At 42.8% G+C, this 15,469-nt stretch overlaps 2 protein-coding genes across 6 annotated transcripts in view; both read right to left on the bottom strand.

Annotated features, from left to right (window-relative positions):
- Positions 1 to 682: 682 nt before the first annotated feature.
- si:dkey-118k5.3 (NLR family member X1) lies at positions 683 to 6,939 on the bottom strand. Its single transcript, XM_031573387.2, has 8 exons — positions 6,218 to 6,939; positions 3,586 to 5,505; positions 2,977 to 3,405; positions 2,759 to 2,845; positions 2,574 to 2,657; positions 2,070 to 2,153; positions 1,729 to 1,812; positions 683 to 1,637 (listed from the first exon to the last, which is right to left on the bottom strand). Exons 2-8 carry the CDS (start codon positions 5,472 to 5,474, stop codon positions 1,544 to 1,546), a joined length of 2,751 nt encoding a protein of 916 aa, XP_031429247.1. The 5' UTR covers positions 5,475 to 5,505; positions 6,218 to 6,939; the 3' UTR covers positions 683 to 1,543.
- Positions 6,940 to 7,030: 91 nt separating this feature from the next.
- The window catches only part of myo1cb (myosin Ic, paralog b), a 40,479-nt gene continuing 32,040 nt past the window's right edge, over positions 7,031 to 15,469 (bottom strand). For all 5 annotated transcript variants that reach the window (XM_031573385.2, XM_012828869.3, XM_031573386.2 and 2 more), the window contains 18 exons: positions 15,290 to 15,384; positions 15,075 to 15,121; positions 14,852 to 14,932; positions 14,221 to 14,326; positions 13,421 to 13,538; positions 12,866 to 12,979; positions 12,617 to 12,693; positions 12,437 to 12,505; positions 12,206 to 12,290; positions 11,220 to 11,379; positions 11,043 to 11,126; positions 10,834 to 10,927; positions 10,689 to 10,744; positions 10,424 to 10,559; positions 10,141 to 10,211; positions 9,799 to 9,896; positions 9,596 to 9,695; positions 7,031 to 9,483 (listed from right to left, as the gene is read on the bottom strand). In XM_031573385.2, the coding sequence (XP_031429245.1) occupies positions 9,457 to 9,483; positions 9,596 to 9,695; positions 9,799 to 9,896; positions 10,141 to 10,211; positions 10,424 to 10,559; positions 10,689 to 10,744; positions 10,834 to 10,927; positions 11,043 to 11,126; positions 11,220 to 11,379; positions 12,206 to 12,290; positions 12,437 to 12,505; positions 12,617 to 12,693; positions 12,866 to 12,979; positions 13,421 to 13,538; positions 14,221 to 14,326; positions 14,852 to 14,932; positions 15,075 to 15,121; positions 15,290 to 15,384 (1,618 nt within the window). In that variant the 3' untranslated portion in view covers positions 7,031 to 9,456. The remainder of the gene's footprint in view (positions 9,484 to 9,595; positions 9,696 to 9,798; positions 9,897 to 10,140; positions 10,212 to 10,423; positions 10,560 to 10,688; positions 10,745 to 10,833; positions 10,928 to 11,042; positions 11,127 to 11,219; positions 11,380 to 12,205; positions 12,291 to 12,436; positions 12,506 to 12,616; positions 12,694 to 12,865; positions 12,980 to 13,420; positions 13,539 to 14,220; positions 14,327 to 14,851; positions 14,933 to 15,074; positions 15,122 to 15,289; positions 15,385 to 15,469) is intronic.

Below are 15,469 nucleotides of genomic sequence, written 5' to 3'. Positions count from 1 at the left end.
TCACAAGCTCCCCCTGTGTAGTTCTGGGGTTATTCTGCACCTTTCGGATGATCACCGATACCGCACAAGGGTATATCTTGCATGGAGCCCCAGACCTAGAGCGATTGACAGTTGTTTGGTGTTGCTTCCATTTACAAATAATCGCACCAATAGTTGTCTGCTTCTCACCAAGCTGCTTGCCGATGGTTTTGTAACCCATTCCAGCCTTGTGCAGGTCTACAATCTTATCTCTGACGTCCTTGGTCAATTCTTTGGTCTTGCCCATGGTGGTGAGGTTGAAGGTGTGAAGTATGATTCTTTGGACAGGTTTCTTTTATACACGTCACCAGTTTAGATCAGGTGTACCTTGTTAGGCCTAATGAGGACTAATCTGTGTGCTTCTTGGGCACATAACTGGTCATTGGGAGCCAGAATTCTTGCTGTTTGCTTGGGGGTTCAAATAAAGACAAATAAAGTCATGAATGTTATAAAATGCAGTTTTCTGGATTTGTTTGTTGATATTCTATTCCTCACTGTTAAAATACACATACCATTACAATTACAGATCACACATTTCTTTGCAAGTGGCCAAACTTGCAAAATCGGCAGGGGTTAAAATACTTATTTTCCCCACTGTATATGAGGAAGAGCTTTGTCAAACTCAGAACCCACAAAACAAGCACTCAATGTACACACTCTGCTCTTAGTTTCCTGTATTTTATTATTGGAACACATCAATTTATTTCATTTAATCAATTCCTGATTACATTAAAAACAGCCCCAAACATTTAGGTAACAAATGCAATTTCGAGGACATGTCCACGTCCAACACTTTCTACTGGTAAGCATTTAAATGTACAAAATACTGCTTACTGCATATCCCTGAGGAGTGCAGACTCAATGGTAAACATTGCATGGAAGTCACGTTTCATGACGCACAGACCTTTCTGAGCTAAACGTTTACCACATCACTTTAAGGCACTTTTGAAGTCTACTAACCTTATCATTCACAAAACCAAGATTTTCAGATATCATCACAATGGAAATAATGATGAAGAATAGGCTACTGTTTTCAGCTCAAACTAACAAGTACAAATAAAACACTTTCCACTTGAACATGTGACGAGAGCAAAAATCTTGACCTTTCGAAAATGACCGCTGTAAATTAATCAACAGACTTATTATCCCACATCACTTATGGCACAGAGCTTATGGCAATTGAGGCCTTTAATCATGGAATTATAAAACTAATTTATAAAAGACTTAAATGAAGCATATGCAATCATAAAAGATACAAAACAAATATAACACAACATAGAAAAGTTACAGCAATATTTAAAATCTAAAGAGGACAATGTCTCTTTTTTGAATGATTCCCTTTTCATAAAGCCCTCGTGCCAGTATTCTCTGAGATGAAAACCAACCTTCATCAATACAACATAATCATTCAAAGTGTCAGTCGGAATGGTTAGACCTTAATAAAATGTAAATATAAAACTTGTTTCATGAATTACATTGTATCTCTGTATAGATCTTTATAATCTCCCATCTTTATGTACTATATTTAGAAACACACTTTAATGTCAAGATTGGTTCTAGTCTTAGAAAATTCTTTGAGCCTCTTGACACCATCCTTAGTGATCTTGTTGTCAAAGAGCCTGTAGTCAAATAAAAACAACACAACATTACATAACATATAGAATCTAAAATGAATGATTACATGGAATGGCATAAGATACCAACACTCACCATAGATACTGAAGAGTTACATTCTCTGTCAGAGCATCCATCAGAAGTTCAGCCCCTTTGTCTGTTATCTGGTTGTCACGGAGTCTGAAGATAAAAAAAGCAAATACATCCTTATGAACTCTTCAGCCTCTCACACATCACACAGTATAGACAGCTCAGAATGTCTCAGTATGTAAAAGGAGGAATGATACCCCCTGGAGAAGAACCTGATGAAACACTATGGATATTAATTAAGGTCCGTTGTCATCGTGATCTGTGTTAAATCGTGTGTAACTGTAGAAGCTTTTGTGTTTTCCATGCTCAACTTTCTTGAGAACAGATATCCTGGCCTTTTTCTTTACCTGATATCTTTCAAAGCACAATTGGTCTTCAGTAAGTCAGCAAGATATCCTGCTCCTGTGTCTCCAATGTCATTGATAGCCATTCTACAAAGATAACCAAAATGACTTGCTTCAGCATATTTTTTTATTTTGTTATTCAAAGCAGCCGTATGCATATTTTAATCATTAAGGTAGCACGTTTCTATAACATCTTCAAATTCATGATTCATGGTCATGTGAGATACACACACACTGCGGTCCCAATAGCAGAACACAGCAGGGCCCAGAACACAACAACAACAATTTCATACTTTTACAACACAACTTCACCGAATATATCGCCAATGTACATCAGTTAGCAAACTAGCTGGTTTTTATATGTGCCAACAGGGCTGTTGTTGCTGTTTGCAAGGCAAGTCTGCTGGCTGTTAACTAGTTAGCTAGCTAGTTTTAGACCAAAACTTAATATGGCATGATTAATTCATTTGATCATCACATCTGTGATGTGCTTTTGCTTGTGTTTACCTGAGGTCAACAACAGTTTGGTTGTCTTTCAGTGCTTCTGTCAGGATCCTGACCCCCTCACAGCCTAGTCCAGTCCTTACTACCCTGTAAACAAACACACAAAGATGCAAGGAGCACATTCCTCACAGAGCACTGAAACAGGTGACTGCTCCCTCAGTGTTTGTGTCTGGTTGAGTGCCACTCACCACAGCCTCTCGACACGGCAAGTTGGAGTCCTAAGTGCCCTGGACAGCACAGTGGCTCCCTCAGGGCCAAGGGGATTCTGCCCAAGGCTACAGGGGTGACAGGATAGGATAAACTGGAATGTGAGTTTCATTGAATTTATTTCTCCATGCACACCAGAGGACGGCTTGAAGACTACTGCCATCAAGAAAAAGAGGACCTGGGATGGGATTCATCTCACCTCAGGGTGCAGAAGAGAGGAAGCATGGGCAGAAGTCTGCGTAGCCCCTCTGCGTCCAGACCCTGGCAGTCCAGCTTGAGTGTTTCCAGGTCGGGGCTGAGTTGAAGCAGGAAGGCCAGCTCGCTCCAGTCCTTCTCCAGAGAGCTGTGCTCTGACTGGGGCTTCTGTGCGAGGACTTGCAGCCAACTCTGCAGCCGCTGGGACAGCCCTGGGTCTCGAGCTTCGTACAGGCAGTGGCACACGTTCACCTGTCTCTCTGGGCAGAGGCTACAGCTCCGGAGCTGTGAGCGAAGGAGAGACAGGAGGAACGGGGGAGCAGTGGAAGGAGTGGAGGCTGGGGAGGCGCAGAAAAGAGACGGCAAAGTTCGTCTGGGGAAAAGCCCATCCAAGGTCAAGCGTGTTTGCGGAACCAAGAGGCCAGAAACAAACCTAGAGGAGTGACGGGAGAGATTCATTGCGATTTATTTGTTAGTAATGGTGGTGCTTTAGAATGTTAAGCGGTTGTCCAGACCCAACTGTTGCTTACATAAATGCAGTTAATTTAACATTCAGTAGAAAACAGAATTATAATTTACATGATTATTTTAGGTAATATAGATTTAGATTTACCTGCAGAACAAGTCCATGTGTCCAGATTGATGCTGCTCACTCCACAGAAGAGCTTTCCTGACGTGTTGTTTCAGGAGACGTTTGGCCCCGTGTAGCTTTTTAGTGGTGGAGCACAGCACCCTCTTGAGTGCAGATGGAAGTAGTTTGATCGTGTACGACTGGAGCCCAGAGAATGGGTCTGAGCCGGAGAGAGACTCGAGCACAAAGTACAAAGCTGCCAGGTATTCCTGAATACTGGTGTGGATGAAGTAGAAGCTCTTTTCCAGTATGAGTGAGGTTCTGTCCTCTTTCAGGATCTCCACCATGAAGACACGGGAGAGGTCGGCGCGGTCCAGGGAGAGGGCACTGAGGTCTGAGCAGTCGAAGAGAAATCGCCTCTCCAGAAGCCCTTTGAAGGCCAGAGCTCCGAGGCCTTTCAGCACTGGGCGGCTCTCCTGCAAAATGCGTGGAGCATCCTGAAGCAGGTGCCAACGTGAATCCTCCTCCCTGCCTTCTCCATGGAACACCAGGATAGACTTCAGGAAGCAGCAGTAGATGTCTGTGATTGTCAGCGTCCTTACCGAGGACTTCAGGGCTGATCCATTCATCAACATAGAACTGGGATCAGCAGAGGAGTGCAGTGCAGAGCACGGCTCACTCTCTGACGGACTTTTGTTGCTGTCCACTGGGACTGTGGCATCAGGTTCGTGCTTGGTGAGACCAGGGCTGCCGTTGTACAAGGCTGTGGACACAATCCAGCAGAAGGCAGGGATGTGACACATAAGATGCAAGGGTTTATGAGTGGAAACATAATCCCAAACCTCTGCTCCAGCCTGTACAGAGACGCAGCTCTGTCTGAAGAACTCCTGCTGTTGAGCTGGTGAGAAGCCCAACACACTACAAAACACATTCACCAGCTCCGAAGGGACCTTGGAGACAGCATGGGGTCGGGAGGTGAGGAGGATGGTGATGCCTGGCAGCAGGTTTCCCTTGATAAGGTTCACCACCATAGCACCCACAAGCTGAACCCGCTCTGGATCAGAACACTTGGGGGTTCGTGTAAAGTCCAGTGGAAACCGGAATTCGTCTAGCCCGTCAAGGATGAGAAGAATGCGCTCTAGCTTATCACCCAAGATCCCGGTTATGACGGGCTTCAGATGGCTGTAATGCATTAACAGCAGCCCCTGCAGACTCTCTGGCTCAGTGACCAGGTTTAGCTCTCGGAAAGACAGAGACAATATGATCTTCTCAGAGTCTGTCTGGGAGGACCACTCATGGACAAGCCGCCTGACCACTGTGGTCTTGCCACTGCCTGCTACACCCGACAGCAATGTCAGCCCATCCCCAGGGATTGACAGCTGGTTCTGGTACATCTCTCTGAACACACAGATCTCCTCCTGCCCTTCGCTCTCCTGCGTCTGACCCCGGAAATATTCTCCAACCATGGCCGCCTCATGCTGGTGCTGCAAGTTCACCTCATACCCTGGCCTCTTGGACAGCGTGATGTCAGTGTAGGATCTAGCCTTACGGCTACTTGGAGCTTTAGCTTTGATGCTACCAGAGTGTTTGGGGCTGTGCTCCTTGCCCAGTATATCTCTGTGTCTCTGAAGGTGCTCCCGTAAGATCTGCTGGCTTGAAATGTTTGTTCCTGAGGCAGCCTGAACTCTTGGCATTACTTTAAAGAAGGCACAGCATGCATCCTCTCCTCTCCCATACAGTACATCCAGCAAGTTCCTCATGCGATCACGGTCTCCTAAACACCCTCCACCTCTTACCAGGCTCACATCCTCTTCAGTAAGAACATCAGCTTGGAAAAGTAGCTCCAGAAGAGACATCACATGTTTGCTCCAATCTTCCACAAGCTCCACACGGCTCTCCCGTACCTGTTCACTGAATGACCCTACAGCCATTTGCAGTGCAGGGATACAAAGCGGACGTCACCTGCAATTGCAGAGAGGATAGTCACATTTAGACTACGAACAACGTCATTGCCAAAAGGCAATATCTTAATTTATGAGTTTCATTCAAATGTGTACTTAAGGGTAAAGGTACAAAAGGCATGTGAAATTAGTTGAATCAGTGGGTACATAAAAGATGCTGCGTAAAACAATGTCAGCATTTCTTGCTAACGTCCACAACATTTAGCTGCTGCGCTATCCTTCCTTCCCATCCTGTCATGAGGAGATGCTTGCTGCAGACTATCTACCCTGGATGACATTAGCACTCAAAGCAGAACAACTTTGCAAGAACACACCTGCATTCATTTCAGCAGGCAAAAGCTGAGGTTTCAGGCTGAGGTTGCGCCCATTTCCTGGGTACAACTGTGTCGGTCTCAGGTCTCTTACGCCAACACTTAAGGACAGACATATTCTTGACTTCTTGAAACAAGTGTGACCAGAACCTCTGCCCAACATATGATATCTAGTACTGACAAAATGGCTTCCCCAAGGAATGTCCAGACGACACGGTGAGTCATCAATCAGACACAAGAAACTCACAGAACAATTTCACAATAGGGGCTCTCACAACCACACTGGACTGTCACACAGACAGGCAAAACATATATTTACAAAAAAGTATTTTAATATGTTGACACAAATGTATTGTTTTCTGAATTAACAAGTAAAGTGTCTTTAAAATTAAGAAGCCTTACCAAACTCTCTGGGAGCACAGTAGGCACATTCCGAGATAGATTCAGAACCCGTGAGTCTCGCCTGTTGATGTAAATTCGAATATTGTTCAATTTTTGCAATACATTTAAACAAACAAATCTCCAAAATACTAAACAGGCTAAAGATTATGTCGACGCGAAGGTTAGAACCTACCTTAACAGACGACAGATTTGTTGCCCATCTTTGAGCAGACGTTTCCCAAATACGCAAACGGTTGAGGTTGTTCACAAGTAAGATAAAGACGGATATTTTTAATAACACCGCTGATATGTCTGCCAACTTAGCAGCGAAGGTTATGATGGGGAAAGTGTCCGTGCCTCCTCACAGGTCTCTGATGCAATTAAGGAACTCCCCCAGTGGGCTGTCAGGTTCAGTGGCCAATTCCTAACTTATAAGTCTTCTGTAGAGATCTATTTCTAAATCAAGCTTCTACAGAATTCTCATGTTATTATAAACAACTACTTTCATACTCTATTCCCTAAATCGAGGCGCCAAAACATAACCGGGAATATCCAGGACGTCAGTTAACACGTAGTGTCTTTAAGACACGTACCATCTCACTACTATTTACTTTCAGTTTCGGATTTCCTTCCTCACCTCAGTAGGCTATTCTAAACTGGGCGCTTTTTAAAGGGTAGCCTACTGACACTTTATGGTACCTAATTAGACAATATTGCTGAAGTATTTATAGCCGACAATACATGTTTCATTCTTTTGCATTAAGCGTGGAGATAATGTATACGATGGGAGTTGCTTTGCTGACGGTGCAATGTATTCAAACACAATAGATGGAATGTCTATTATTTAGTGCTTTATTTTTTTAACTTTCAGTTGATATTTGTCATTTTATACGTAAGAGTATTTGTCCATTTATACAAGATGTGTACATAATAATAGGTGAATGTGATTTTCTATTAGGACCATAAAACATTTCATTTTATTTGAAAGGACTGACAAGTTTAATTATGCCATTTCAGAATACATTAGGTGATGCCAAACATCGCTCTGAAGAAAATAAAATGCTAAAAGACAAAAGTTGTTCTTTAACCAGTAGAAATGTATTAAATATTTAGCTGTAGTTGAAGGCACAATAGTGTCATTCTAAAAGGGAAAAAAAGAAAAGCATACCACCCCTTGGCATTCTCATTTGTCTGTAATCATCACAGATCATCATCGCAAGCTTACTTCAAAAATGAAAACCGATGCATCAGGAGGTCAGAACAAAACAAAAACTCTTACAGCTTTCCTGGCTAATGTCAGTGCAGTGGCGTGTCATCACCAAAAGCTAACTTGAAACAGGGCTTGCCCATGAAGGGGGTTAAGAGCACACAGCACAAAACAGGTGCACAAAAGGGTTTGGATCATATTTGGGATTTTCCAGTTGTGTTTACAGTGGGAATGGTCTTAATCTCTGCAGCTCTACCAAGTCTATAGAATTGTGGGTGAATAAATTCATATCACTTTCAGAAATTCCACAACCTTTGCAAACATACTCTGGTGCAAATTTTGTTTCGAGTTTCAAAACCTATTAAATAAATCTTATATTACACAAATAGTATAAAATAATTACAAAATGTGAATAAGAATGCTTTTTTATGCATTAAGAAATTGGTTGCCTCCTTTTTTTATACAAAGTATTCAGATGACAAAAAAATATATAGTGTTTTTGGTCTTATTGTTTTTACTCTACAATTAACTTTACATTTGATCCAAGGCATTTCACACTACAGTTTTCCTTCACATTTCTCCTCAATGGAGAACAATTGGTTCAGAAAAGCTTACAAAAAAAATCGAATAGTTGTGAATTATGCAGTACAAAGCAAGGCAAAACCAAATAATGCGACTCTTAGGTCACTCCTATCTTTCAAGCGCCTGAACAGAATCGGTATCAATCAAAACAGTCAAGACTACAACGTTGTGTTTTGTCTAATGTGGGAACATTCATTTAGTAGCATTTCAATATCTACATATACAAAGTCAATCTTACAAGAATACACAATCTGAACAATATAATTTTGTGTATACCTTTCTGTCTTGCTTGTGTAAAACATCTGAGCTATAGTGTTGACAAATAATCAGACTCTGCTTATTACACAATTACAGATACTACCAAGATGACATAGATGGCTGCACTTGGAACACTTTGAAGTGATGTCTATCCAGTGTATTGGAGGGACTATCTATCCTAAGTCTATGTGTAGCTGCATGTGTAATAAAGTGTTGAGTCTGGCTGTGTTTGTACAGTATGAAATATAGGACAATGTTATACATGTTACATCTCAGACTCAACATGGTCATACATCTAATATAAATAAGGTAGTGTCTGTGTCAACTCAGTATTAGATAAAAGACACTGGTTTAGGATGACAAATTAGACAGAAGCCAAACATCAACTCTCCTGTTTCCTACCCATCTCTCCCCCGTCTGAAGCTACTTTTGCCCGTGTCTTACCACTCCACATATGTGTCTGAGAGCTTTGCAGAGTGAGTACAACAGTGAACAGAGTGGGCTTCCCTAAGTTTCCTGGTACTTCTTCATTATGTGCCCTGCACACAGACCTCACAAAGTTTTATGTAATTTCCCTTCAATTACTTTGTAATTATTTGGCAACGCAAAAAAAGAAAAGACTGCACGTGTACCTCAGACTTGGCCTATACCTTTACCCAAACATAATGATAGATCATTTCAACATAAAAACTAATGACAAGGCCCATTAAGAAGGACACGACTTTGTAATGCTTACTGCATTGGGTGCAGATGCATACAGGGTCAGAAGCTGAATATACGACAGATGACAACGGATGAAACTGAACAGAGAGCAGTGAGACGAACCAACACTTAACCCTGATTATCTCCAATGACATGGCTGAGGTCATCTCTAGCTTTTTTCCAATGGATTCCCCTTCCCAACACAAAAAAGCAGCAGGTAAAGAGAGAGCAGGAAAAATGCACTGAAAAATTGTTATTCCTTGGCTTCAAATATAAACTTATAATGTTCAAATAGCAACAGTATTAATCCCCCCAAAAATATATATATAAACATAAATATCGATTAGTTTGCTTGAAAATTCACAATTGGAAGCATAATCGTTTGCTGTCATCGGAGCCGGCGTGTGATTGACGAAGCAGACGAGGCAGTCCACGGTCATGATTGGCAGACAGGAGGGTGCATCTGGACAGGAAGTCCAGTGTGGAATCAGGAAGTGCTTGGTGACTGCCATCATCTTGAGTTGAGGCGAGGAGCCGTCTGCAAAACAGATACAAACCAATAGGATATTCTATTCGACAAAACACTGGTTCAACTGGTTGTTTCCTATGTGTAGTTTTCAGTAGGACCGACAGCCCCCACTCCCACTTACCACTGACAGATGCCCATTCTTGGCCTTGGCAATGATCAGGTCGGAGCCAGCAGTGAAGTCTATGGTTCCTTCCTTCCCTTGACTCCCTGTGAATTGTATGCTGCAAAAGAAAGGGACTCACATCCTCATACACAGCTAAGAATAACTGGGCACTTGGAGCATCCGTTTGAAATGAAAGTCCTACTGCAGAGAAAAACACTCACCTCCCCTGGTTGATGTTGATGCTGTTGATTTTGTCAGCACAGATTGCCAATTTTGTTAGAGTCTCAATGACATGATCACTCTGGAGAACCACATCCCCCTGCACATGAGACAAGCAGAACAGAGCACTCAACTTAGAGCTGATACCTTTACTATACCACTGCTGCAGGTTATACATTACACACGTCAAAACAAAACCACCCATGATTGCAAAAGTCAACTTAAAAACTGGACTGGACCAAAAGGGCTACAGCATCAGTTCCGTGCTCCCACACTGAATCCAACCAACCATGTCAACACGAAAGTTTCTGTCAGCCTTCAGTAGAGCAGATGGTCAATCTCACCTTCTGTTTGTTGTCCTCACACGGCACATGCAAAACGAATATCCCATCACTGAGGGAGCTGACCGAGGCCCCTGATGAGAGACAAACACAATCTAAAGGTTCTTTTCTAAGCCTACAGCACTATAAGGCATCGCAGGAAACGAACATTTCCATGCACAAATACATATTTTCAGCGCATATAATTGATATTGTTAAATGCTTTTAGTATGTGCACTGCCCACACATTGCTATGTGTCTTAATGAGAAGTTGTAATGGAGTCTAAGGTTTGGGAGAACCTGTTACCTTTTAGAGAGTTGTAGTCAACGCGCTGCTTGAGTTTGGTCTCCTCCACGATGATGGCACAGTTTCCTGTGAGGATAAGCTGCCGGGAGCGCGCTTTATATCCTTTCCTGTCATACTTGGTCACTGGAACGGCATACTGTTTGAATGTGCAACACAGGTTATTAGACACACACACACACACACAGGCAGTTCTTATTTAGCTCTGTATAACTAATATGCACACATATATATTTAGCTAATGTACAAATATGTTCCTTGAGTTCACCTTCATCTTCTCACTTCCAAGAGCCTGGAGCACCTTGGGGTTGATATCATCTCCATCTAGACAGAGACAAAACACTCTTGTGTAAGAAGGTCACTTTTAGCCAGCATGTGGAATGTGCAACATCTAGCTAAACAACACAACTTACTGAGCCTTGTGCCAACAAAGAGTTTGGGGACGCTTTGAGTGTAGTTGTCTTTCTTGTCCTTGAAGATTTCGCTTGCCACCATTTTTTGCTCCATCTGTAGAATGAAGACAAGGATAGAGGAGAAAGAGCAGTGAGCAGTTAGATGACAAGCAGTGAGCAGTTAGAGGCAGGGGATCTACTGTGTTATTTCTCATTTTCTCTGAACTCACTTGGTGTTTCCATTCTGGGCTGATGCCCTTGCAGTACTTCCATACCATGTTCTGCATGCACATTTTGCGTAGTAGCTCTGATGCCTGTTGAAAATAACAAAAGGGTGTTGATCAGACCATTGTCAGTGCGTGTGATTTGCATCTCAGGAGATTGTGGGTTATTTAGTCCCAGTGTACCTCAGACAGGGCAGGTGGGGGAGTTGGCCAGCTTTTGTCCAGCACTGACTTGGGCAGGTTCCTGTGGAGTTTCATCAGGAAGGAGTAGCGCACATAGTCCAGGAAGTACTCATTCTCTGGGCATCGTGGCTGATGTCTGTAGATGAAGCCCTTGATGAACCTTTGGAGAGAGGATGGGCATAATTAAAGAGGTGACTTTAGCCAAACCCTGTGTCAAAACTCTGTAGACAGTTCATCAAACTTTAGTCAGATTTTAGTGTTTCTGCAATGAAGCTTGGAACTGCTTATCATAATGAGATTATACAAACAATGACTACATTGTTACAGTTTGTGAAAGATTGGATGGTTTGACGTTGAGTGATTCACCTTGGTTCAATAGAAAGGCCTTTGATGGTTAGTACTTTCAAAGAATAATGTTTCAAAATACTAGAACCTTCTACCATGTCACAGATCCTACCATGCACATTCTGATGCATAAACAATTGGATCACACTTAATCTTCACTTCCTTTTTAAATTTCCTTTTACCTCCTTGATAATGTGTTGGACCAGTTCCCCATTTAAATGGAAGTTCCCATCTCAAGACTGCGTCAGTTGTTAGGGCATGAACTGACACAACTTCTTTAGATATATGCAAACTTATTGAGTGCATTACAAAATTCTAGTACTAAAAAATCTGCTGTTTTCCAGGAAATGCCATCTCCGATAACTTTGCCACAGTTTGCACAAGCACCTTATTGGTCAACTTCTGAAACCATATGATGTGACTATGCACAGCCACTCACACAAGCCAGAAGTTATGTGGATATACATTATACAGTGTGGGTTTGAAAACAACTTTTTTATCAGGTACAATACCACATCTGTTCAAATCCTCCAAATATCTTCAAGCCACTTCAATTTCAATAACAATACGTTGCTCAGAGGCAGGGCCGAGAGTATCATTTGGAGTCTTAAGTAAAGTAAGATTAAGTAAAAAGCACACACTTGCGGATGGTGTCCACTGCCTGCCTCCTGCGCAATGCTCTCCTGCGAGCTAGGATTCCTCTCCACCACGCCTGGATCACAATGGCTGGGAAGTCACATGACACACAGAGTCAATCAGACTGCCGTTAGAAGAAAACGTCTCACAGTAACACCACCCCAGGTCACACAACATGATGAAATGGTGACATATGATAAAGGTGGACTTTAGCAGGAGAAGCTGAAATCACACACCAGAGTTCCTCAGTTTGCGGTATTTAGTCTTTTGGCTATAGCCTTTCCAGGCTGACTGCAGTTTGGTAGCTGTGAAGACAAAAGTTAAGCACATATTATGTTGGGATCATTATTAATCTTGATACTCATATAATATATACACTCCTATATAACTGTTATTGTACTGGTAGACTTACTCACCTATACTGTTTTTCCTCGTTTCCAATGCATCTTCAGTGGAAAACAGAGTCTTTGGGAATCGGATGAAAATCTTAGACCTGTGAAGATGCAAATGTAAAGCATCTGGTCAGCCACAGTTTCAAAGAAACTAGGAGGATTTCAGTGCCTAATGAAGTCGTCATTTGTTGGGTATTTGCTGTTATCTTATTTCCTAATATTATGTTCAACTTCAGCTTTTTAGACTGTTGACCTCCTTTGACGATGACCAACCTGCCAAGTTTGTACTCTTCAGGCTTGTAACCGAGGTGTTTGACCAGTGTGGAAACGCCGTCTACCAGACGACCGTTCCAGCTGGGCCAGGTGTCTGGACACAGAGACTTATACCTGCAAGAGAGCAGAGGAGGGGAACATGGTAGATGTAATACAAACTACGAGATCAACAACAAGCCTTAAAATAAACCATCAACAAATAATATCAGGCTTATAAACTGTGACCCCATTTGTCTAAATATAGAACAATGCAAAATGAATATCTGCAATGTCAACAAGACATTTGTTTAAACTGATCATTTATATAGAAACTGATCATTTAAATAGAAACAAATCTATAACCAACACAATCATGTTCTCAAAACATTTAATCATAACAGAAATGTAAAAATATAAATGTAAAATGTTGCCAAAAAAAACAAAGAAGCTACATTTTGTAATTGAAAGACAATCCATATGAAACTTCCCATAAGGTATGAGAAAAATCATGGTATCCTATTCAGATGCAATTTTTTTTTATAATACTGACTACTGAGCTATTTGACAAAAGTGTACCTCTGCAGGAAGATCTCATAGCGCCTCCGGTAGGCAAATCCGGCGCGTCTCACCCTCAGGTTCTCCATCAGACCCAGATACTTCACCTGGTGCCGGATCAGAACCTCATCAAAACGACCTAACGGAACAACAAGCATTGTGTCATCAGTACTGGGGCAGCAACAAGGAAAATCAAGGATGAAGAACACAAAGGTGACATTCTGAGACCCAAGACTGAACGCCTCTAAAAACAGATAGGATTCAAAAGCCTATTACATCAAGTGACCTTTGATTGGCAAGGTCAAGGCAAAAGATTCCCCATGGAAGGATGATTATTTCCAATATTCAATACAGGCACTACTATGTGTGTTTTTATAAAGACAGACTTTAATAGAAAGTGCAAGAAAGAAGCTTTTTATGACTCCTTAAATGCTTTTGTCCATTTCCACCTCTGTACAGTATACTAGTGAACTTTTTGAATACATAATTTATTTATTAACAATATGAAAATAACTTATGAATTTGATATCATTTATAGAGAAGATCAGACAGAGAGTGTATTACTCAAAGTAACAAAATCGCTGTTCAAAACACCAAGACAGGCAAAAAATATGATGGGATAACAGTGAAACACAAAGAAATACTTACATACGGTCAAGATAGACACAAATACACTTGACTCTCACATAACCTTACAAGACCTAACAAACAGACTTTTCTAGGTCAAAACCGTTACAAGTAAGCAAGAAAAACACGAAATAAACAACATAGGAATAAACTGTTAACCGAGCCGTTTGTCACCCATAGTCATGCTAACATACCTGCTTGTTTGGCATCATTGGGCTTGATGCAGCGCACGTACGACGGATCCTTCGACATCAGAATTTCCATCAACTTCGCCAGGCTGGTCTTGAACTGAGTGGCCGCCTGCAAGCACCAATAACACAGGAGCGATGAAGAAAAACCCGCTCCGCAGAAAGACGCACAGAAGCAGAGAACAAGGAGGGAGAGACGAGGGAGAAGAAGTGACTGACTGGACGCGAACACAGGTCCCACTGTGCAGGTCCAGCCAGGCACTGACAGTGTTGTGGTGGCGGGGGGAGCGGAGAAAGCCTGGCCGTCGACAATACATACAAACAGTCAACAAGAGCGGGCCACCCACGCTCGGCCAATGGGCTGCGGCGCAGTGGGAGGCGAGGGGATGGGCCAGCGGGGAAACAGTGAGCGGAGTGTGGAGGGCACCCAAGAGTCAGGGCATTCTTTGGGCAGTGGGCCGGCGGGGCCCGGCAGAGATTCCCCGAGTATCACCGCATCTGATGCCATGCACAGAGGCGTGGATATGGGCCAGCGAAGCTGGCGGGAACGTTTGTTTGAAAACAAGCAGGCCGTTAATGCCGGGCTTTGTGGAGAGGGGTGGGGTGGGGTGGGGGGGGGGAGCGGAGCCGTTCTCACCGTCTCTGGCCGCTTTTTGTCGGTCAGCTCCTCCCTGTTGAAGCACTGGGTGAGGATCTTGTTTTCTGACATGCACATAACCTACGGTGGAGAACACAGACACACAAGAATGCAGATGAGAACCATGGCAAACAATACTCTGGGCCTTCATGTTGTTAAATAACACACCAGTGTCACAGTATCTGTGCCCTTGACCATCTTTTCTTCTGGTCACCACTCTTACCTCCTTTAAGTTCCTGAAGAGGAGGTCATTGTTTTTGTCAAGAAAGCCTGATAAAAACAAAAGCAAAAGCAGAGAAATCCCATCAGTCCGTGAGAGAGAACAGCTACATCGCCAATTGGAGCCCAACCCCTTCAGTAAACCATCATCTCCAGTATCTTTTTGGACCGGCCCTCCCTGCATGTGTCCCCTCGGCCCAATCCCCTGTGACATCTCACCATTTACATTGTAGTTGACCTCTCCAGCGTAGTGCAGCAGCCTGAACTCTTCCCGGCCCATGACCTTCCGAGTCTTTCCGTCAGCCAGCTTATGACTGGAACAAGCACACACGCATCCAGAACATAAGGCCAATTAATCTGGCTCTGGTATCGTCTAAGCCTCTTATTAGGATTTTTTAA

Source organism: Clupea harengus, chromosome 9, assembly GCF_900700415.2.
Source record: "Clupea harengus chromosome 9, Ch_v2.0.2, whole genome shotgun sequence".
NCBI classification, from domain to species: domain Eukaryota; kingdom Metazoa; phylum Chordata; class Actinopteri; order Clupeiformes; family Clupeidae; genus Clupea; species Clupea harengus.
Note: the sequence above shows the minus strand (reverse complement) of the source record. Positions and strands in the feature narration are given on the sequence as shown.